The sequence below is a fragment of the Garra rufa genome, chromosome 16 (assembly GCF_049309525.1).
Source record: "Garra rufa chromosome 16, GarRuf1.0, whole genome shotgun sequence".
Lineage (NCBI taxonomy): Eukaryota > Metazoa > Chordata > Actinopteri > Cypriniformes > Cyprinidae > Garra > Garra rufa.
Window position 1 is genome coordinate 16,334,607 of NC_133376.1, and position 24,949 is coordinate 16,359,555.

General features: G+C 36.6%; 1 protein-coding gene across 1 annotated transcript in view; it reads left to right on the plus strand.

The window, feature by feature from the left end:
• Positions 1-24,102, plus strand: part of kctd8 (potassium channel tetramerization domain containing 8) — a 45,701-nt gene extending 21,599 nt beyond the window's left edge. The window contains exon 2 of the mRNA XM_073821148.1: positions 21,546-24,102. Within this exon, the coding sequence (XP_073677249.1) occupies positions 21,546-22,072 (527 nt within the window). The 3' untranslated portion in view covers positions 22,073-24,102. The remainder of the gene's footprint in view (positions 1-21,545) is intronic.
• The last annotated feature ends 847 nt before the right edge of the window (positions 24,103-24,949 follow it).

Here is a 24,949-nt window from a genome sequence, read left to right on the forward strand (position 1 = left end):
AAAGCATTTTTAGATGTTCTCACACTAAGAAAAATTGGTTCACACTAAGAAACATTGTTCTTTAAAGAGATAGGTCACCCAAAAATGAAAATCCCGTCAATAATTTCTTCTTTATTCAAGAATATTTTCTCTTCTGTGTCAGTCTTCATTCGTCAATTGTATTGCTGTCTATGCAAGGTAAGAAAGGGTTCAGATTTCATCAAAAATACCTCAGTTACGTGTTTGGAACAACATGAGGGTGAGTAATTAATGACAGACTTTTCATTGTTGGCTGAACTATCCCTTTAAGAACTATTTACTGAAAGGTTCTTTGATGAACCAAAAACGGTTCTTCTACAACATAGTTGCAAAAACCCCAATTTGAAACCTTTTTTTAACAGTGAAGGTTTAAACTAGTGCTATGGCCAATGCTCATCTAGTGTGTACACTTGTAAGACTAGTCTACAAGTTTCAAACCTGTTTGAAATCTGTCTGAATAGTTTCCAAGTGTACATGCTGTTCTGTCATGTCACTAGAGAGAGCATATGCGCAAAACAGCGAAAAAACAATAAATAATAAACTGCAAACTGCTCTGCACATCTCCCCAAGCACAATCTCATCCATGTTTTTGTCTTGTTTTCATCTTTCCCACCATTCTGTGCGAATCTGTATAAAACAACCGCAAGCTCTTCCTCCTGTTTACATGTCAAGAATAAACTCTCCCGTTTCTGTGTGCACGAGTTTGTGTGAGAATAAATTCTGGGATTGTAGCTTCAGTCAGGGTGGTGTTGTGTTGTATAGCGTGTGCTCCGACACGGCTCAAAACAAGATCCTGTGAGCCTGAGAGTGACGTGCTTCAGTCTTGTAGCATGCACTTGGCTTTAGTGTCAACTTCTCAGCTTGAAACTCCAACTCAGATTTACATGAAAGAAATCTCTGCTATTGCTCAATACTCCCTAATCCCTGTCTTCAAACTAACCTGGTTGTGGTCTGCTTGCTCTATTCAAGACCATTTAAAACTCTGTTTGCTGGCATTTTCAAATATGAAATGTTTTGAAGGGTTAGTTCACCCAAAAATTTAAATTAGGCCATTATTTACTCACCCTCAAGTCATACTTGGTGTATATGGCTTTCCTCTTTCAGATGAATACAATCTGAGTTATATTGAAAATTGTTCTGGCACCTCCAAGCCTTATAATTGCAGTGGGCAGGTCCAATACAAGTCCAATAAAGTGCACCCATCTAGAATAAAAAGCCTCCTGTAGCGCATCAATGCATTTTTGTAAGAAAAGTATCCATATTTAAAACGTAATAATCACTTTTCTCTAGCTTGTGCAAACTATTGTACATGGAAGCCGTTCCGGGCGCCTGTGAGTCTCGTAAAAGCCAACGTTTGTTTACAGGAGCAAAGGAAGCAAAGTTTCCTTATATTTGCAAAGGAAAACCGGTCTCCTATTGGCTTACATCAAAATCTTCTGACATTTTTCTTTACAAATCCTTGTTTTGTACTTTGTGTTTTGTTTTGTTCTCTCCACTGTGTATCCGTGTTCGTCACTTCTGAGCAGCGCAATGCAGACGTCCTACGTATTTCCCCGGAGCTGCTTCTGTGTACAGCAGTTAGCACAAGCTGGAGAAAAGTGATTATTAAGTTTTAAATATGGATATTTTTCTTACAAAAATGTATCGATTCACTACAGGAGGCCTTTATTCACCCTCTGGAGCCTTGTGAGGCACTTTTTATTATAGATGGATGCACTTTATTGGACTGTTGAAGAGAAACATTTTTTCTGATTGCATTTGTCTGAAAGAAGGAAGTCATATACACCTAGGATGCCTTGAGGGTGAGTAAATCATGGGCTAATTTTAATTTTTGGGTGACCTAACCCTTTAAATATACATTGGGGTCCAAAAGTCTGAGAGTGCATTCAAAATCTAGAATTTAAAATCTAGTTTGAATCTGGAAATAATGTAATAAAAAAATAATTAGGGCTTATGATTCCTTGCTTCAAACCAAGTACTCGATTATAAAAAATCCTCAAATGCATTTTGCCCATTTTGAGTAACCTGCAGAATACCAGAATACATCATTATCTTTCTAAACATGCTAATTGTTCATTGCAATTTCGAAATATAAGTTTAAACCCTAAATAAGAGTTTACACATTTTGATGTCCTCCACAAATTTAAGAAATTACAGTGACTGTAGCATTTCTGTCCTGAAGAAATGGCCCAATATTAAAAAATTAAGTGGGCATTTGAATTTAATAAACAAGTTGTTTAGTCAGTATTAAAAAAAGCCATTGGCACCCTCTGTAGTCATTTGATTATATATTAGAGAAACCAAAATGGTCACAGATTGTTTGAACTCCCTGTATATGTAATAAATAGTGTAACTCTGTATATACTGTAAATTATTATTGTTCATTTTTGCTTTAATCTTTCTTTAATGAAACTTTTATACAGTACAGACCAGAAGTTTGGACACACCTTCTCATTCAGGTGTGTCCAAACTTTTGGTCTGTACTGTAGATATGAATTCAACTGAAACTTGTGAAAAAATATCTTTCAGGTGGTCAAATAGCAAATAGTGGAGCTCTGCAGCCACCTACTGGTAAAAGTTATTTGTAGTTGTTTTTTTTTACTTTTAAAACTGGATTTTCCAAAAGATGGGCAAAAATCTTACACTAAACCATGTGAAATTTTCCATGTTATCCCCATGAATTAAAGTTAGAAATGTGGGTCTTTTATAAAGTGAATTTTACACAAAAAAGCAGTTTTTGTATAAAAAACCATTTAAAAAAATATTTATTTATTAATTTATATATATTTAAAAAATATCACTAACCCACTGAAAACTGCACAAATGTAGAGTAAAAACTTTAATAAACAGAAAAATATACAGTACAGACCAAAGGTTTGGACACACCTTCTCATTCATTTGAATGAGAAGGTGTGTCCAAACTTTTGGTCTGTACTGTATATTCTAAAAAATGTATATATTCTATTCTGAACTTCTATGACAACAATGACTGTTTGATCAAAATGATAGATCCTCTAATCTATAAAAAATCATTTTGTGAAACATTTCAGAGCAAATTTATATATATTATTTGTTTGTTTGTTTGTTTTGTAATTCACCTCTATTGCTGAACTCTACCTGGCATGTTGAATACATGTTCCTGGCCTCATTGTGCACAATTATTACAGCAATTTCAAAGTCCTTCTGTTTCATATCTTTACTTTCATTAATTGTTGATTGTAAATTTGCTCTACAAACTCAGTAATGTTGTCCAGATGGTCGTCAATTAGATTCGAGTCCTTGTAAATTCCCTCTTCATTTCTGTGCGAAGCTATGGGTGTGGATCAAATAATGTGTTTCCCTTTGTGTTCCCTGTTTTTCATCTTTTTTGTTTTCAGTCTTGGCATTAAATGGGGTTGGCCTCAAGCCTTACAATAAGAAAAATGCGTAGGTTATATTGATGGTTTATTTATATGTGGTTATAGTGGAAACTAAGCTTAATATTTCATTAATAACAATATGAATTATTATTATTTACATACATTGTTTTATGCATTTGGCAGGTGTGTTTATCCAAAGTGACTTAAATTTCTGTTTAGAGTTAAAAATGTTCTTACTTTTGAATGTTTCGAACATTCTCTAAAAAATAGTGTACAAAATGAATGCTTAAGGTGACTGTTTTTGTCTTATTTGACTACCTTGAAATCAGTTTGCACAAAAAATATTGTAATTAGATGTGTAGCCTTTGCCATCATCAAAGGACATAGGAAGCATTTTTCCTCTGTTAAAGTAGATGACCCTATTTATTTTTGCATCCTCTCTATGTGCAATCATTTGGCTAGTTGCTTTTTATTCTTTGCATTTAGCATTGTTTTTCCCTGCTGTTTGATCAGAACCTGTCTGTGTGTGAGTGAACTCAAATTTCATCATATTATATTCATTTCAGGCAATAGAGCCATCGCAATGTCCTGTTATAAAAAGAAAGTGAAAACAAGACGCCGTAGTTGTATTATTTACAGTGTGTTCCATCGTGCTTAGCGAGGCGGATGAAACTGAAAGGCGTAAATCATGGGCATCTGTGTCAACCAAAATATCTCATCAGAAATAAACGCTTCTCTCCTTTGAGGTTTGCAAGCGAAAATGAGAGAGGATGCGGAGATTTCTATGACAGTGGTTGTGGTGGAAACATGAGCACACACAATATGTTTACAATGTTTTCATGCTAATTATTTCTAGGACATGGTTTTCGGCCCCTAGAGAAACCCATGCATGTGAGGACATCTGCTGCTTCTCTGTACAGGTTATGAAGTTAATTGTAATGAAGTTTAAGGGACCGTTCACAACAAGAGCTATAACTATAAAGATAACTACAGTATAGCATCCACAACAACTTAGGATAATGTTCTATTTATTATGGATGGATTCTGATTGGCTGTCAGTGTTTTTATAATGCAGCCTAAATAGCAATCTGGTCTCATGACAATAATGCGAAATATGTAGGTTTCATGAAATATTTGATGTGAAATGTTCACTGGGTGGCACTAAAACAGTGTGTTTTTTCTACAGTCGTGGCCAAAAGTTTTGAGAATTACATAAATATTGGAAATTGGAAAAGTTGCTGCTTAAGTTTTTATAATAGCAATTTACATATAATCCAGAATGTTATGAAGAGTGATCAGATGAATTGCATAGTCTTTCTTTGCCATGAAAATTAACTTAATCCCGAAAAAAACTTTCCACTGCATTGTTAAGAAGGCTTCAGGGCGTCCAAGAAAGTCTAGCAAGCGCCACGATGGTCTCCTAAAGAGGATTCAGCTGCGGGATCGGAGTGCCACCAGTGCAGAGCTTGCTAAGGAATGGCAGCAGGCAGGTGTGAGCGCATCTGCACGCACAGTGAGGCCAAGACTTTTGGAAGATGGCCTGATGTCAAGAAGGGCAGCAAAGAAGCCACTTCTCTCCAAAAAAAAAAAACATCAGGGACAGATTGATCTTCTGCAAAAAGTATGGCGAATGGACTGCTGAGGACTGGGGCAAAGTCATATTCTCCGATGAAGCCTCTTTCCGATTGTTTGGGGCATCTGGAAAAAGGCTTGTCTGGAGAAGAAAAGTTGAGCGCTACCATCAGTCCTGTGTCATGCCAACAGTAAAGCATCCTGAGACCATTCATGTGTGGGGTTGCTTCTCATCCAAGGGAGTGGGCTAACTCACAATTTTGCCCACAAACACAGCCATGAATAAAGAATGGTACCAAAACACCCTCCTACAGCAACTTCTTCCAACAATCCAACAACAGTTTGGTGAAAACAATGCATTTTCCAGCACGATGGAGCACTGTGCCATAAGGCAAAAGTGATAACTAAGTGGCTCGGGGACCAAAACGTTGAAATTTTGGGTCCATGGCCTGGAAACTCCCCAGATCTTAATCCCATTGAGAACTTGTGGTCAATCCTCAAGAGGCGGGTGGACAAACAAAAACCCACTAATTCTGACAAACTCCAAGAAGTGATTATGAAAGAATGGGTTGCTATCAGTCAGGATTTGGCCCAGAAGTTGATTGAGAGCATGCCCAGTCGAATTGCAGAGGTCCTGAAAAAGAAGGGCCAACACTGCAAATACTGACTCTTTGCATAAATGTCATGTAATTGTCGATAAAAGCCTTTGAAACGTATGAAGTGCTTGTAATTATATTTCAGTACATCACACAAACAACTGAAACAAAGATCTAAAAGCAGTTTAGCAGCAAACTTTGTGAAAACTAATATTTGTGTCATTCTCAAAACTTTTGGCCATGACTGTACCTTTCTTACCTACCTGATTGTATGAACAAAAGCGAATGTATACGTAAAAACAGAATCGCAGGCATGCCGTTTTAGCTTGTTTTTTGATCTCTCATTTTTCAACTCTTTCAGCGTGAGTCATGTTTTTTATGGGATTCGTACCAAAGGATTCCACAGCCTAATCCTAATTATTTTATGACGAAAACGTACCTGTGGGAACTTTTTTGCAAGACATGAAATTCGTACCAATAGTACATACTCATCACTTTAGAGGCAGTAAAACAGTGAGCACTTGTAATCGTTTTCATACACAGTTATGATTACAGCTCTATATATCACTTTCCGGTGTTGACCCCTGCCAAATCACTACCCCCCTCAGGGGCGACTGGCCATTGGGAGAATTCGCAATTTTTATATATATATATATATATATATATATATATATATATATATATATACATTGTTGTTTTTGTTTCTGTCGGCTGACAAAATGTACTAAAGTGATTATTTTGGCATTCACCGTTCACTAATAAAACTCTAAATCGTAATCTGGTTAGTTTTGACTGACAATGCAACTCGCCTTGCACGTCCGCCAAAAGAGTGCAAGACTTGAGAATGGAGTGGAAGCGCCCAGGTGGAGCAGAGAGGCAAAAATGTCCTGTTTAGGACTTTAAGTACAGGTCAGATACATCTGTGAATAGACTATTGTAGTTTTGTCTTTGTTTACTTAGTTAAGCATTAAACTGCTTGCAAATATTAACAATAGCAGTCAGTTTGCTGCAAAATTAGCGAAATGACATAATTGTTGTAAAGGGTAGGAATTTAGCAGACAAATATTCACATCGTTTTATAACAGGTTTAGAGGGAGCTAAGGCAAACAACAACACAACCCTTACAAAAATTAACCATGGTTTCACTAAAATACAAAAACCATGGTTATTATAGTTAAACCATGGTAACCACAAATTAACAATGGTTTTGCTACACGTTATACTGTAGTTTCACCATGGTATTTGTAGTAAAACTCTAGTTATACAAATGGTAATCAGTCTGCCAAAAAAAACATAGTTATTACTATACTTTTGCCAAAGGTCTAATAAAACCAAAACAGGACAAAACATGACCCTTGATAATGCAAAAACATGTTCAGTATTAGAATTTCAATAAAGAGATATTCAAGATATCTAGGTAGCTATTATTGTAGGCTAATCATTTTGACATTTAGGCAAGATAAAACAATAGCACATGGTCCTAATGTAATACTTACATTTTTGTAAAATAAATGTATACTAAGTCCAAACAAATTACAACGAGGTGGTTGTTTTGCAACAAGGTGGTAGACACGTTAAGGAAAAAGTGACAGGTACAAGAAAATTAGTGAAAAAAGACACACATGAAAGACTGAGAGATGTCAAGGAAAATGAAGAGACTAAAAAGGTAAATGGAAGTTTAAGAGATAACCATTAATTAATTTGCACGGCACAAGCCAAGGGATTTAAACTTTTTTTTTAAGTGATAACGATGATGGCCATACAAAAAATATTGTTGGTTAAGGGTTAGGTATGGGGGAGGGGTTAGGATTAAGCAATCATGAAGAGATTTTAACAAGAGGGTGTAATACTTTGGACTTTGGACACGATACCAGATGTAACAAGCTTGCTCGGTAGCTCAGCCAGCACAGAACTGGACTTAAGATGCGGAATCCTTGGGTATGAATCCCGTGAAAAAACATGACTCATGATGAAAGAGCTGAAAGATGAGAGATTGAAAATCAAGCTAAAACAGCAAGCTTGTGATTGCGTTTTTACATCACATTTGATTTTGTTCATAATATCGAGTAGGTTTAGGTATAGTGCAGATGGTATGTTATTTTAAAGGGAACCCTGGGTATTAAGACTTTCATGGCAAAATAATGTAAATATTCTGCAACACAACTCGCAATACACACCTCGAAAAATAAAATACTGATACAATGACTACAGCTAATGAAAGAGCTTACTGGTGGCGATGGATAGAGGCCAGATACCAATTAAAACGAGTACCATTGATTTTCCCCAAAAAGAGTCTAAATGCACCTGGATATCAAGTGAAATCCGCGCTGAGAAACTCCTTCAGCGGCTGCGGCGTCATGACAGGCATGTTTACATCATTAGTAGGCTTTTTCAGTAGCTGTGCTCTATTAAAAGCCTCAAAGGCATCAGGGCTAATGTGGAGAGAACACAGATGTGGGCCTTTAGGAAGTTTGTCTACAGGCATCCCCCATTCGTTTCTTCTCTTGTTGTTGCTAGGAAAGCAGTGAAGACTTGCATCATTTCTCTTGTTGACGCGATCTGTTGCCAATTTTACCGCAGCATACTGTAACTCTGAACTTTTTTACAGTCTATGCGCAGAACACACAACTTGGAAAATAAGACATGATTCCATGTTTTGCCGGTTTTTGGTTGTAATTTTCAGTCAAAGGGCCACAAGAGAACCGTTGTAAGACTTCACTGCTTTCCTTTACTGCTTTCTCTGGAGCACAGCTACTAAAAGAGCTCACGAACGATGTAAACGTGCCAACTCCTGTCATGACGCCACAGCCACTGAAGCAGGGTTGCCAGGTTTTCACAACAAAATCCGACTGCTACTCAAAACTAGCCCAATGGCAATTCAAGGGGGGTCTCCTAGTAAAAATCGCGTTCCGGGGGATCAAATACAAATTTTTTCATGGGTTTTTTAACATAATTCAGTAAGAGACACCATTTACATTATATTTAGCCATACAAGTCTTAATACCCAGGGTTCCCTTTAAAACCGTCATGTAGCATTAGAGTTATAGCATCACTCAACGGACATTACTGCAGTGACACGTACAAAACCAACGTCACATAAAACGTACCACATTGAATATGTCACGAACGTACATGGCGGTACGTATTTCGCATCTTGCGAAAAAGTTCCTAGAGGTACGTTTTCATCGTGAGACCAGGTTGTACTTGCCTTGTCATTATAGTGGAAGTGAGCGGACATTTTATTGCATGGAATCTGAATTACCATGTATTTTGTTACACTCCCTCTGGCATTATCAGCTTCACAATGACATCTAGATAAAGCTCAGTCTGTTTCCTGCTTTCAGTGGAACACAATCTGATTGGCTGGTTTTATCACAGTCATCACGATTATATCATAACTACGCCAATCTATTGCATTATCACCGCCTAAACATATTTCTATCAGTGCGAGTCAGTCCTGAAGGTCACTTCCTGTAGTTCTCATGCCCTGCTGTTTGGCCTCCCGGCTGACGGCTAGACTCGCGTAATCCTGTGTTTTCCCCAGTGGGATTACGGCCTTATTGAAATCCCTATCAGATTTTTGCTTCTTTTCAATCCTTTTCTATTCCTTCTGCAGAAATGCTCTGTGCATCTCAATGAAATATCAGCATTGTGTTCAACTTGTCTGTTTTTTTCCCCCCTCGTCTTTTTCTCTCTCCAATAATCCATTCTCCCCAGGCAAAGGTCAGGGTGCGTTCAGTTGTGGCGGCATGGCACTGCCGAGAAATGCTAAACAGATGCGCGTGGGGAGTGGCAGAATTTCATTCCTCGACTCTGAAATCTTCCAGCTATTGCTAAAAGTTTGTGTGGCATCCCTGGAATGCTTTTACATTAGTATCAGATTAATTCACACTCATTTTGTGGACAAAATGTTTAGATATTATTAGTATTTTAAACATTCTTATTCATACATTTTGATGCAATATTAAAAATACATATCGTATAAATCAGTTATTATAGTAGGCCTATATACTACCAGTCAAAAGTTTTTGAACAGTAATATTTTAATGTTTTTTTTTAAAGTCACAAAGCCTGCATTTATACAGCAAAGTACAGCAAAACAGTAACATTATTATGAATTTTTTTTTTCACTATTTTTTACTATTTAAAATGTTTTCTATTTGAATATATTTTAAAATGTAATTTATTCCTATGATTTCAAAGCTGAATTTTTTGCATCATTACTCCAGTCACATGATTTTTCAGAAATCATTGTAATATTCTGATTTGCTGCTTAAAAACATTTGCTATTATTATTATTATTATTATTATTATTATGTTGAAAACAGCTGAATATAATTTTTCAGGTTTCTTTGATGAATAGAATGTTCAAGAGAACAGTATTAATCTAAAATAGAAATCTTTTTATACGTTATAAATGTCTTTTTGGTCAATTTAAAGCATCCTTGCTAAATAAAAGTAATCATTTCTATAATTTCATACCCCCCCCCCCCTCCCAAAAAAAAATTATACTGACTCCAAGCTTTTGAATGGTATACAGTAGTCAACATTCGAAGTGGATCAAAACCTTTCATCAAATTTGTCCTAAAACCAAAAAGAATACCTGTTCTTATCTTAGGACAACTTTTGATGAACTTTTTTGATCCACTTCGAATGTTGACTACTGTAGTGTATAATGTTACAAAAGCGTTTTATTTCAGATAAATGCTTATCTTTGGATCTCTGTCTGTTCATTAAAAATCCTGGAAAAAAATACTAATATTAGAAAAACTGTTTTAAATATTGATAATAATAATAATAATGCTTTTTGAACAGCAAATCAGCATATTGGACTGATTTCTGAAGACTAGTGTAATGATGCTGAAAATTGAGCTTTGATCACAGGAATAAATTACATTTTAAAATATATTCAAATGAAAGCAGTTACTTTAAATAGTTAAAATATTTCTTAATATTACTGCTTTTGTTGTACTTTGAATGAAATGCAGGCTTGGTGAGCAGAAGAGACTTCTTTAAAAACATTAAAAATCTTTTGTAGTGTATATTTAAAATTATTATTTCAACCTTATTCTTACCGATACTTTGTGATACAATTTCAAGATATATATATATATATATATATATATATATATATATATATATATTTCCACAGACATTTTATTGTTACAGTACTGAATTATGCAAGTTTTCATTTTGAGCTGCAATAATAAAATAAATATTGCTAGATTCTAGTGGAACTGTTCTGTTCTACCCCAGTAACTCGAGAAAAAAAAAAAAAGAGCAACTTCACTCAACATATTGGAATAACTGTCCATTATAAGAGCTGAATGAGCCGTCAGAATCCTTCTCAAAAGAAAGGATCCTTCTAAAGCGGCTCGTGTCTCTGCCAAAGCTAATTGGTCTTTATTTCACGAGGGCAGAATGAGGGATAAACCTGCGTCTCTCTGCCAACAGCATTCTGACAGCTGGGAGGATAATTAACATTTTCAGCAGTCATTATCCAACCTTAATGCGTGTGGTTTCACATTAGTACAAGAAGCATTTGGCGTATTTGTTTAGTTTTTGTGATTAATATTTTCATTATATATATATTTATTTATAATGGGGACCGAGGCTAGTTGTCACACTTTTTATTCCAATACGTGTTTCTTGGGGTTTGTTTATTTCTTTTTTGTTTTTGTTTTTTTGCGCACAAAGAGTATTCTTATAGCTTCATTACATTACAGTTGAACCACTGATGTCACATGGACTATTTTAACAATGTCCTTACTTCCTTTCTGGGTCTTGTACGTGTCAGTTGCTCTCGGTTTTCATCAAAAATATTTTAATTTGTGTTTAGAAGATGAACAAAGGTCTTACAGGTTTGGAACAACACGAGGATGAGTAATTGATGACAGAATGTTCCTTTTTGTGTGAACTATCCCTTTAAAATATTAACTTAGAGTAAAACTGTTTTGTATGAACTTATTTATATCAGTCGTTGCATCCTTGAATGAGACAATTGTATGTTATGGGACGGCAGTTTTAGTATTTTACCTCCTCTTCCATGATTTATCAGTCTGACCTCCATATGTCACAGCTCATGGCCTGGTTTGGAGATGTTTTACGACGGGACCGTTTTTTTTTACCCAGAGATCCAGTACAGTTATTACCTCGGCTTATTTATGTGTTCTTATGCATTTCATTAACCCAGTGACAGTTTGATATAGACTGTATTTACTCAAAGCAGAGAAGCTATTACTGTTTTCCTTCGGCGAAGGCACACCAGTAAGAGCTAATCTGTGGATCTACATGTGTAATTGTTTTTCAAGTGAGATGGCAAGTCTGTGTGTGTGATTTGAAGCCATTCATTAGCCCGGCTAGCTCGTTTGCTCCAGGCCCTGATGGTTATTGCTGTTGTAGAGATTATGAAGCAACAGGAGCAAGTAGGATGAACAGACTGTTAAAATGCCTCCGTCTCACCACATGTGCCTTAATGATCAGCTCACCATATGTTATTCAATGGCAGGATATTCGTTTTTAAAACGCCCAATCGCACAGAATGACTTCACAACCTCAAATGGCCAAAAACGGAGGACGTTCTGGAACGTTCCAGGCCTGTAGACAGCACTCAGGCTAATTCGGAATGGCAGGGGAGTGTAGATGGAACATCTGTTGAGTTTAATAAGGTCACGCTGTGCTCTCTACAGCTGCATCTGAGGCCCCTTGACCTCAGCAAATGGATACGCCGCTGCTTCAGATACGCAGCTATGCAATTTACAGCATGAAGGTTGCATGTGGTCCTCTGATGGGCGATTATGGTGGAATTGGGGTTTTGTTTCAGCCCAGTCAGTAGGTTTACTTAATAAGCTCAGGTTTTTAACTTTTTTTTTTTTACTTTGATTGTTTCTGAAGAAAATGTGAGTGATTGCTAGGTAGTTCTGGGTGGTTGTTAGATGGTTGCTTATAGACCCAAGACAAAGAGACTGTCAAGTTTCTATAATATTCTGGTAGATTTGGGTCCCTCTGAAGGTTTTTTGTCATTAGTTTGATACCTTTTCTACTTGTGTAAGTGTGTAAGACACTTTTACATGGTGTCTGCATATAAATGTGTCTTAGCAGTGTGTGGACACAACCACCCTACAATAATAAAAATCCATTCACTCCTTTATTTTAATCCCCCAAAACTTAAACAGTCTCAATTATCAAGCCGTTTTGATTTTCTGAGCAGTATGATGTCATAGTTCTCAGGCCCCGCCCACAACTGCTGATGGACTGTCTTGTATTAGTGTATTTACGCCCTCATCCAGTTGTACGCTGTCCGCCATTTTCTCCACACTCGAGCAACAATGTCTCTTAAGCTATGACAGTGTTTTGTAGTTGGATGTAAAGGTGAACATAAGAGTCTTCATTTTTTACGACATCAGAGCCACTGAGGACGCATTGAATTAGTTTTGTTTTTGATGGTAATGTGCAATCGAATACACAAAAAAATGGATGAGCAGTGGAGTGAGCAGTAGCCCATTAACATTTAATGAGCATGTTATTGACAAGGTCAGAAGATTTTGTTTTACACAACCATTGAGGAATTTTAAGCAAAGTATGTTGCAGACATTTCACGAAGTCCCTAAAGAATCGTAACATCTTGTGGAAAATGGGCAGCCGATATCTCCTTTAAAGCACCTTAGCTTTGCCATAAGCTTATACATTTGAGGTCAAAAGTTTACATACACCTTGCAGAATCTGCAAAATGCTAATTATTTCACCAAAATAAGACAAAAAAATATTTTTGTTGTTGTTGTTTTGTTTAGTGATAGTTGTTTATGAGTCCCTTGTTTGTCCTGAACAGTTAAACTGCCCGCTGGTCTTCAGAAAAATCCTTCAGGTCCCACAAATTCTTTGGTTTCTTAGCATTTTTGTGTATTTTGAACCCCTTTCCAACAATGACTGTATGATTATAAGATCCATCTTTTCACACTGAGGACAACTGAGGGACTCAGATATGCAACTATTACAGAAGGTTCAAATGCTTGCGGATGCTCCAGAAGGAAGCACAATGCATTAAGACTGAAAGGGGGGTGAAAACTTTTTGAATCTGAAGATCAAGGTAAATTTTACTTATTTTGTCTTCTGAGAAACATGTAAGTATCTTCTGTAGCTTCTGAAGGGCAGTACTAAATGAGAAAAAAAATATTTAGGCAAAATATGACAAAAGTACACATCTTCATTCTGTTCTAAAGTTTTCACCCTCCAGCTCTTAATGCATTGTAATTCCTTCTGGAGCATCAGTGAGAGTTTGTACCTTCTGTAATAGTTGCATGGTCCCTCAGTTGTCCTCAGTGTGAAAAAAATGTATCTCAAAACCATACAGTCATTGTTGGAAAGGGTTCAAATACACAAAAATGCTGAAAAACAAAAAAAAATTGTGGGACCTGAAGGATTTTTTTGAAAAACAGCGGGCAGTTTAACTGTTCAGGACAAACAATTGACTCATGAACAACTATCACTAAACAAAAACACACACACACAGCTGTAGATCCTTCAGGTAACAGCACAGTAAGAATCAAGTGTATGTAAACTTTTTCAGTCATTTTTATAAATTTTTATTATTTTCTCTTGTGGACTATGTAAATGTTTTTTTATGTGAAATATCTTATTCAGGTCAGTACTAAATAAAAAATAGCATGCATTTTGTATGATCCCTCTTATTTTTCTAAAATGATTAACATTTTGCAGATTCTCTGAAGTGTATGTAAACTTTCAACCTGAACTGAAAGACAGAATTTTTTCAAAAAATGGCTTATATACATAGACATTCCACTCATTCTGCCGTCATTTTTGTCCTCACCTTTTTTTAATGGCACCTTCTTTTAATGGCTCATTATGTGTGTTTTTTCCCCGCAATTCACTTAGCCCAGTTTGCTTGCTTTTCTTGTAAGATCTGGCAACACAAGTGCACCTCTAAAAGTTTAAGATTTTTTACAATGTTACTTTTCCCCACCTAACTTAAATATGGAGAAACAACTATAAGTAATCAATTTGTACGTTGATTCTGAGAAGTGTAAACTAAATTTCACAACTTTACTGAGTTGTTTCTTTTCCCTATTCTGTTGCACAAGTGTTACTAAATGTACTCTTAAAATTTTTTTTTGCAAAAATAAATTCATTAATAATTAAGTGATAAAAGCAGTTACTCTCCCTCTTCTGTTGAAAAGTTTATATCATTTGAGTTGTAAATCTGTCTAAATCATATGTTTTGAGGTTTGAAGTTACGTTAACATGGCTACAAAGTTTTACACATTTGGATATAACTTTACTCAGAAAAGGTTAATAACACATTGTTAATGTCTTATGGCTATAATATCGAAACAGTGTGTATCTCAACATTTAAAGACGGATTTTCTTCCATTGTACTCTCACTTTTACCTAGATTTTTGCCTTATTTTAAGAAAGAAAAAAGCTTTTATGGTAATCAACATTATGCCTCAAATATTCCCAGAATATTTCTGAAAGTTCTGTCATTAATTACTCACTCTCATGTCGCTCCAAACCAAGACCTTTGTTCATCTTCAGAACACAAATCAATATATTTTTGATGAAATCCGAGAGCTTTCTGACCCTGCATAGACAGCAATACAACTGACACATTCAAAATGGACATGTATAAAGTAGTCCATACGGCATCAATGATTCAATCGTAATGTAATGAAGCTACGAGAATACTTTTTGTGCGCAAACAAAACAAAAATAATGTCTTTATTCAACATTTCTTCTTTTCTGTGTCAGTCTTCGATGTGCGATAACGATGCGAAGAGCTATTGTGAACTATTTTTAGTTTCGTCAGTGTTCAATTCATACTGTAAACATTTCAGTGTCACCGTAGTGTGTAGTTAGTTTCACGCTGATTTGGTAAGTTTCCCAAAGGTCTCTTTGTCTGGGATCTCTCTCCAGCCAATGGTCAAGTGTCCTGTTCCCAGAGGGTCTCCTTCAATGATCTGTCCTGAAAAGCAGCTGATGGAGTCTTTGTTTTCAGCTACGCCTGCATATCCACATTTAATCACCAATTAGCAGCTCCTCTGCATCACATTAAGAGACTTGCTGAAGCGTGCAGCTACAGCTGGCTCTTGATTCTCTGCAAAAATGTATTATTTCATCATTATGAGCTAATTCACAAATAATAGACAAGAGATCATATGTAGTTAGTCGAGTTACTTGTGTTGGCCGTTTGTAAAGCTTCATGTTTGATTTCAAAATAAGATAAAGCCTGAGAAAATAAAAGCTGCCTCAAAGAACTCTGAAGCCTGGACAGCAAAGGACTTCTTATGAAGGAATTAAGATATTAACTTTAGGATTTGTCTTAATCTGTACAGTGTAAACTGCTTTTATATCCTCAGAATATATCTCTTATGTGTGGAATCACCACTGAGGCCTTGATGTTGCACTGAAATGCAGTCAGTTAGCATTTATGGATCACATTTCCATGTTTTTGACCCGGACCCAAGCACTTTGGTGTTTCGCTTGAGGCTGAATTGCATAACTGAGTACCCCTCTATCTCAAAATACATGCATGACATCCTTAAATCTGTGGTTAAGAGGGAATGCAGTAAGGGTTGTGTTGTGAATTAAAACACAGATATTTGTACTGAATGACTCCTTTTCTGTGGGTTGATGAAACATAATGCTGTTTAAAAATACGTCTGAAATCTTTTTGAAGTGTACTTCTAAATTAGAATAGCCATCTTGTTTTTCGGAAGAGTTATGCTCATGATCTTAATGTGAAGTGCTGCCTTTTAAGATCATGCAAAAAAAATCCTAGAGGTACATTTTCATACAATACAATACAATACAATATTTATTTATAAAGCACATTTAAAAACAACCAGAGTTGACCAAAGTGCTGAACATTGTAGAATAATAAAATCTCACACATAGAATTAACACACAGCAAGGTATCAAAAGTAAAAAGAGTAATAAAACGACAATGGCATTGAGGTCACGGAGTATTAAAGGCCAGAGAGAAAATATATGTCTTTAGAGCAGACTTGAAAGCAGAGATAGAGGGAGCTAATCTAACATGGAGCGGTAGACTGTTCCAAAGTTTCGGACCAGCAGTTGCAAAAGCTCAATCTCCACGTTTTTTGAGTCTAGCCCTAGGTACCACAAGTAAGCCAAGATCACTGGATCTCAAAGTTCTGGAAGGGGTGTATGGACGGAGCAGATCTGTAAGGTACTGAGGGGCAAGATTATTAAGGGCTTTATAAACAAATAATAGAATTTTAAAATCAATTCTATACTTAATGGGTAGCCAATGCAGTGAGAATAAAATAGGAGTTACTGACTCATACCTATGGGTGCCAGAGAGCAGTCTAACAGCAGCGTTTTGCACTAGCTGTAGACGAGAAAGAGAGGACTGAGAAACACCATAATAGAGAGAGTTACAATAATCTAATCAAGTTGTTACAAAGGCATGGATCACTGTTTGAAAGTTACTCTGTGATAAGAAAGGTTTCACTTTAGAAAGTAAACGAAGATGGAAAAAGCAAGATTTTACTACAGCACTGATCTAATTATCAAACTTCAGGATTTGATCAAACAGAATGCCCAAGTTTCTAGCACACTGAGTTTCATAAGGGGCCAGAGAACCACGATCAACATCTAACACAGAATTTTCTTTGTCCCCAAATAGAATTATTTCAGTTTTATTTTCGTTGAAATTTAGAAAACTTTCGGAGAGCGCCGCTCCACACAAAAATGAACCAAACTCAGCAGCATATGTACTCAGTCTTTTCCTTTCGTTTTGAAAATCTGTTAATTGGGCTATTTATGTCAAAGACTATGATTTAATAAAAACAGTCATTTTTGTCATTTTTAGCGTAATTTTTGTTGCTTGTCTGCGCTTGTCCGTCATTTTTTCTCTTCTCCGACTCCGCAGCTCTCTTCGTTGGTTTAGTGTTAGTGGCACCAGTCCAGGTGTTTCCAGGAGTTACTCGTGCTATTCCTCCATAACGGGAGTGTGTCCATCTCACAAATGTAGAATCCGTCTCTGCAGTCATCTCAAACATCAAATTCCAGCAACAGGAAGACAAAATATTTTACTCGTGGACTTTTTTTAATCCACAAATTAATTTTCAGTTAAATATGTTGATTTAACTTGCGTTACTGATATTATATTATTATACTGATATAAATATTATTACCCAAATTGTATTAGTAATGCGTTATATTACCACGTTACAGCAAAAAGTAATAAACTACTGTAATATATTACATTTGTAATGCGTTACTCCCAACACTGCTACTGTAAGAGCTTACAGGTGGAGATGGATATAAGTGTAGGCTTAAAGTGCATATTGCAGGTTAAAAAAAATTCGAGATAAACATATATTCATGAATGAAAATACTATACGAACCGTTAATGCACTATTTGAAAATACTTTACAAGACGTAAGGGCACAAATTTAGAAGACAAAGTGACGGTTTCCTTGACCGCTCTCAAAAACAACTTTTTTTCCACACCGCGTCATATGACGTCACGAGAGGGAGTCGTTCGCCTAGCTCTGTTGCTATTCAGTAGGAGCAGTCGTGAGTTAGTGTGTTTTCGGTAGTTATTTTTAATTTTAATTGATCATCGTCATGGTAAATTATTGTGTTTATGGAGGCTGCACAAACTCCAGCCTGTCAGGACATCGTGTCCACGGGTTTACTTACAATAAAAAGAACGGTGCTATCTTCCGTATCTGGGTGCGTTTGTGCGGATGAAGTGACGGGCCTATACTAATGCATCTGCTTCGAAAAACGCGTTCACTTTACACTGGAGGATTATCATCCCGGCGATATGATGCAGTTCAACATGAGATGCTGAAGCAAGAACCAAGTGAGGCTCAGAGCAGGTGCAGTTCCTTCGGTGCACACAGCAGCTTCATCGGGTCCGCTGTCAGACTGTGGTTCGTCCGAAGCCGTCAGAGATGCAGCTCGACGAAAACGTGAACTGCACCGTAAGTCTTGTTTTTCTTCTCATAACTTCTCATAAATACCAAATCCGTGAACATATTTATTTAAATAATGAGACAACGAGATGTGTATAAGTTTTTGTAAAGCACCGTAGCTAGCTTGTAAGCATTAGCAATATCATTTTAAGAACAGTGTAAAAACGGTACCATAGGAGAAGGCATTACTGGTCTGTTATCCTCAGTTTGTTAATATTATAATCATCAAGTCTAGTTACAGCTTGTTCACATTGTTTGCACAGCTAATTTGTAATTTATTGTCATGTGTTGTGTTTATAGGGCGTTGGGAGACATTGCAAGACATGAGGCTGTGTGAAGATCTGAAGCAGTGGAGGCCAGCTGTTATTAACCTTCTCTAATGTCACACATTAGTGTGATACCCACACTGAAAATATTTTTCTTTCAGTAGTATATGTTTTGTACATCTACATATATATATTAACAGTTGCAATGTTGTGTTTTAAGTTGGGTATTAACAGTACTATGAAATAATATTTATGATTTATTGCTGTATAAATTAAACTGAATTGAATTAGACATAAATGCAGATCTGCTTGATATATATGTTGTAAACTTCATAAAAAATGTTATACAGTAAGACAATTTGTGATTGTGATTATTTTTTATTGTTTGTCACCAAAATGGGGCCATTCAAAACCTTTATAAAGTAATCCTTCCTCTGTAAACTGTCTAATAGCTGACACAACACATGCAGGTGAGGGCTTCCTGATGAATACCAGCGCGCACAACTTGACTGTATGCTGTCAATATTAATTGTCTTATACCAATGGCATCAAAAAGTTTTACTTTACATGTTTTTGTCACCTAAATATTGTCAAACTGTAATTGAGATTAAATTTTACTCTTTATTTGTACGTACAAGTATTTAGCTCAGAGTAATAAATTATCTCTACCATAAACTTACTCATGTCTGCTGGCCTGGAGATGTCTATGCCCCTGCCTGAAATGCATATAAGCTATATGTGGAACCTATTTTGATTTCAGACAGCAAGCCTCAAAGCCTGGGTGCAGAGTCAGAGACAGCACATCAAGTTTGGGGGCATTTCCCTAAGCATATAATAAAACAAAAAGGTGTTTATCTCTCTTGTGCGCGCGGTAATAAAAACCCGCTATATCACGTAACGTTTGCGTCGGATATTAATGAGTATGACACGCTTGATCAACGATCATTCGTTTGTGTTACTGGTAAGTAGAATCAATACTTCTAGATGACCAATGCTATGATTTTGTCTGATTAGATATCGTCAGCTAACAGTGATCTCTCACCAAGACACCTGCCCTGTTCTCCTCACACCACAACTTAATTTGTCTCCTCTGGCCGTTGTTCTGTTTAATCCTGGCATGTCCCTGCCCTCTTGGCCACATAGCAGGCTCATAATTGTGTCTGTGGTTCGTCATACAAGTGTAAATAAACATTTTAAAAGTTCTCCGCGTCCGAACAGTCATTGCGATCCATTGTTTTCCTATGGTTTACACTGACCGCTCTCCCTCTCGTTACGTCACTACCGGTTTGCCAGTTTTTCAGATGCGGAAGTAAAATTCTCTCACAAAAACGACTCTAGAAGCCTTAATAGCGTATTTTGAAGTATATTTTAAAGAAAATCTGGTTCCTACATTATTTTTCTATACATCAATTCACCGGAGTCTCTAACCTGCAATATGCACTTTAAACCAAATGGCGTACGATTGATTTTTCCCCCAAGGAGTCTAAACGCCCCTGGAAATCAAGTGAAAACCCCGCTGAGTAATTCCTTCAGTGACTGCGGCGTCATGACAAGCATTGACATGTTTATATCCTGCCAGGATGGCATCTAGCGTTTCTCGTCTCTGCCATTTGTAAGCTCTTTCAGCAGCTGTGGTCTACTAAAAGCCTCAAAGGCATCAGGGCTAAAGTGGAGAGAACAAAGACGCAGGTCTTTAGGAAGTTTTATTCTACCGCAGGGATCTTCCCATTCTTTTCTCCTCTTCTTATTACTGGGAAAGCAGTGTAGACTTACATCACTTCTCTTGACTGAAAATTACAACCAAAAGCCATACAATGTGGCATCCTATCAGCATTTTATTTTCGGTGTTGTGTTGCAGTAAAAATAGCAACGGGTAGCGCCAGTAGCTCACAGAGTGCAACCATTTCACGTAAATGAAATAATGGTGCCCCCATAGTCCAAAATATGTATAAAATGATGTGGATTTTTTAAATAACAGAAATCTTTCAGAGGTTTTCTACTACATATTTCAGTATGAGACACCGTTTATGTTATATTAAGCCATATAAGTCCCTTCCCTTCCCTTCGATTCATTTATGCGTAAAGGGATAGTTCTCCCAAAAATGTCATCATTTACTTACCCTAAAGTTGTTTCAAAACTTATATGAGTGTCTTTATTTTGTTAAACACAAAAGAGGATATTTTGAAGAATGTTGGCTACCAGAAAATGTACATTGTTTGGTGACCAACATTCTTCAAAATATCCTCTTTTGTGCTTAACAGAAGAAACTCATACAGGCTTGCAACAACTTGAGGGTGAGTAAATGATGACAGATTTTTTCATTTTTGGGTGAACTATCCCTTTAAATTTGTGTACATTTAAGGTAAAATGTGTATATATATGAATATTCTAAAAAACATTAACCTGAGAAGCAAGCAAAATTGCATAAGAAAATAAGTGATGGATAAATAAAAATACAAGTTCATATTTTATGCTGTTGGCATTTTTTTTGTAAGCTTAAATGTTGTTTGATTTAAAAAAAGCAAGTCCTGTTGCAATTTTTTGCTTATCAACTAAACATATCTTTTTAAGGATGTTTGGATATTTTTGCAGTGTACGCATAACAAAACTAATGAAAAAAAGAAGAAGCAATGGATATTTTGTGATTTATTGCAAACGCTAACACAAAGCAGCTAAGCATTTCATCAATTCAGTCTGTGGGACTTTGACATTGGCCTCTAGGGGTTTCTATTGTTTTATCAGCTAATTTTTCTTTATCTATCCACCAGGACCTGCCTGCAAGTCAGCATCCCCTAAACTGGAGTGTGAGGAGCCCAAATCTGAGAAACTGCTGGATAAGGCCAGCGAGAGCGGAGCCTCGTTGAACGAGCTCTCCACATCCAGCTCCGAGACCCACTCAGAGGCCACATCCCCCCAAGACGGGGGTCCCATTCTGGTATCACGCGGTGAGGTCGTGGGGGGCTCGCTGGCGCCGTGTGGCGCCCTGCATTCTGTATCTCGTCCTCCAAGCACTCTTACTCTGGGCCGACCTCCCAAGAAAGGTTCCTCGGTGCAGTGGATGGAGCTGCCGGATAAGAGGCGGAACAGTGAGCTCTTCCAGTCTCTCACCAGTGGGGTTGGTCCACGGGAATGTGGGGGAAGCGGTCTAACCCGGAGGAAGACTCTGGAGAGGCCCAGCGCAGAGGAGGAAATGAAACAGTGTATCCGAGAATTCCGAAAGATCAAGATCCCTCCGGCGTTTCCAGAGCGCAAACGGCAGTGGCAGTCAGAACTGCTTCAGAAATACGGCCTTTAAAAGAAAACTCAGGATAGGTGACTAGTTTGAACTATCCAACCATTTCACAATCTCGCACAATTGATTGACTTTAAGCCCTCAAAGGCCTTGATTCACACTCAGAAACCTAACAGTATCGGAAAAGAGAAATAAGGAACTTGAGCCAACGAAACATGTTCGACTTTCCTCGGTTTTTGTTCAGATTGGCAGCACCATCTCATATCTTTAAACCAGACTTTAAAAACCTACCAAAAAGTGATGATGGAGCACGTTTTGATGAAAAGCCATTCCATCTAAACAAACCTTTCCATCGTCCAGAAGGTCTGCAAACAGGGCTTATAGTACTGTATATCAATATAAATGACTAAACTGACAGACAGCGTTGGCTATCTTTGGTGATGTAGCCAAAGTTGGAGAAGAAGTAAATCCTTGTTGTGTTCAAAAGAGCGGTGTCACTGTGCATTAACTACAGTAGTTCAGTTTGATTGTAAATGCGGTTGTCTTTACCTACCTTTGTTTCAGAGATGAATTTAGTAGTAGATGAAATGGTCTGTTTTTTGTATACATACAGTATATTAGGGCTACCAAACTATTTAAAATCTTAATCAATTACCATATTCTGATTAATTGATCAAATTGCAATTAATCACATATGTGTGAGCTTTTTGCTAAAAAAGTCCCAATTTTGCAGTCATCAGTCTGTCCTAGACTGTTCACATAGGACACTTACCTTCAATATGTGCCATTTCTTAAGTTTCAGACGGCTGTCTTTGGATGTTGCATCATTTCTTATGCCATATCTGTTTTTCATCATATGTCACATTCAAAGCTGTTTTATGTGTCTTGAGACACTTTCATTTGGTTACGCTCTCTCTTGAACGCAAAAAACGTCCTGTGTGAACGACTCTTGAGTCGTTCTGTGCTGCTTGCTCTTGGTTAAGTGTGGTGCTTAAATGTATTCATTTTTAAAATGAATTATGCTATATGGGTGTTAAAGTGTTAGTTCACCCAAAAATTACAATTCTGTCATAAATTACTCACCCTCATGTCGTTCCAAACCTATAAGACCATCTTCGATACTCTTTGGAACACAAATTATTCTCCCTCAATTACTCACCCTCATGTCGTACCAAACCCATTTAAGACCTTCGGAACACAAATGAAGATATTTTTGTTAAAATCCGAGCTTTCTGACCCTGCACAGATGGCAACACAACTGGACATGTTCAAGCATGCGTCGAAGACAGACATGGAAGGCTGTTTATGCAGGGTCAGAGCTCTTGGATTTCATCAAAAACATCTTCATTTGTGTTCCGAAGGTCTTAAACGGGTTTGGTACGACATGAGGGTGAGTAATTTATGACAGTATTCTCATTTTTCATCATAGTGTGAACTATCCCTTTAAATTAATATAATTCTATACAGTATAAATATATTTAAATATAAAAATATAGCTGTATATTTGCCGAGAATCATTAAGCTAGAGTACACATAATCTAAAATCCTAACTGGAATATAAGAGGTTACTGGAATTGTATATTAGCAATGTATAATGAGCACAGAAATATAATATAATGGATAAATTATCTTCTCATTCCATTCCTGACCTAATTGTTGCATTATTAGACCAATTTCTGACCTTTTTTGTCTGGTGGGAGAAAATTACAGTTTTTAAGCAGCCATCTATGGAAGCCATGGAATAAAAGAATAAAAAAGGTACATTTGTGTTTATATGTCAAAATTCTGACTTTTTCTCACAATTCCGAGATTATATCTCACAATTCTAATAAGAAAAAATCAACTCGTTATTCTCTCTTTTACCCTTGGCCTAGAATCATGAGTTTATATCTCACACTTCTAGCTTTTTTCTCTCAGAACCGAAAACTCGCAGTTGTTTGGTTAAAGGGATAGTTCACCCAAAAATGAAAATTAGCCCATGATTTACTTACCCTCAAGGCATCCTAAGTGTATATGATTTCCTTCTTTTAGACGAATGCAATCCAAGTTCTATTAAAAATTGTTCTGGTTCCTCCAAGCTTTATAACGGCAATGGGTGGGTGTTTCTCTTCAACAGTTCAAAACAAGTCCAATAAAGTGCATCCATCCATAATATAAAGTGCCTCACATGGCTCCAGGGTGTGAATAAAGGCCTCCTGTAGCAAATCGATGCATTTTTGTAAAAGAAACACACAAAAAAAACTAGATTTAAATGTAATAATTACTTTTCTCTAGCTTGCGCCAAATGTACGCGGAAGCAGCTTGTATGCACTTTATTGGACTTGTTTTGAACTGTTGAAAAGGAACACCCACCCACTGTCATTCTTAAGCTTGGAGGAGCCAGAACAATTTTTAATATAACTCCAATTGTATTTGTCTTAAAGAAGAAAGTCATATAAACTAAGAATACCTTAAGGTTGAGTAAATAATGGGTTAATTATCAAGGAGAGACACTGCAGGTGAATAGGGTAAAAAAACTAACTAACTAATAGTTATCACCTTACTTTCCCAGTTGATTGGTTACATAGATAATTGCAAACATTGTTTGTATTACAAGTTTTCTAAAATGTTAGGTTAGGCATTATTTAATATGCACTAATATATTTCCAGTGAAAAAAATCCAAACATTGGACAATTCTTGTATAATTGTTTTTCACATATTAGAGTCAAAAGTTTGAGAAAGATTTATGGCTCAGTGTAGGTGAAAACCCCATTTTGAGAAAACAGCCTTTAAAATGCATTGTAATTGAAATCTATTTACACAAATAGATAAAGTGCTATAAAATAAACACTAAACAGTGTTTTCCGGATGTTTTCTTTCCACTTGTCTGAAAAAAACACTTTATGAAAAACCAAAAATCCCAAAATCTCAAACTTGATAGGTGCATGAAAAAACAGTGT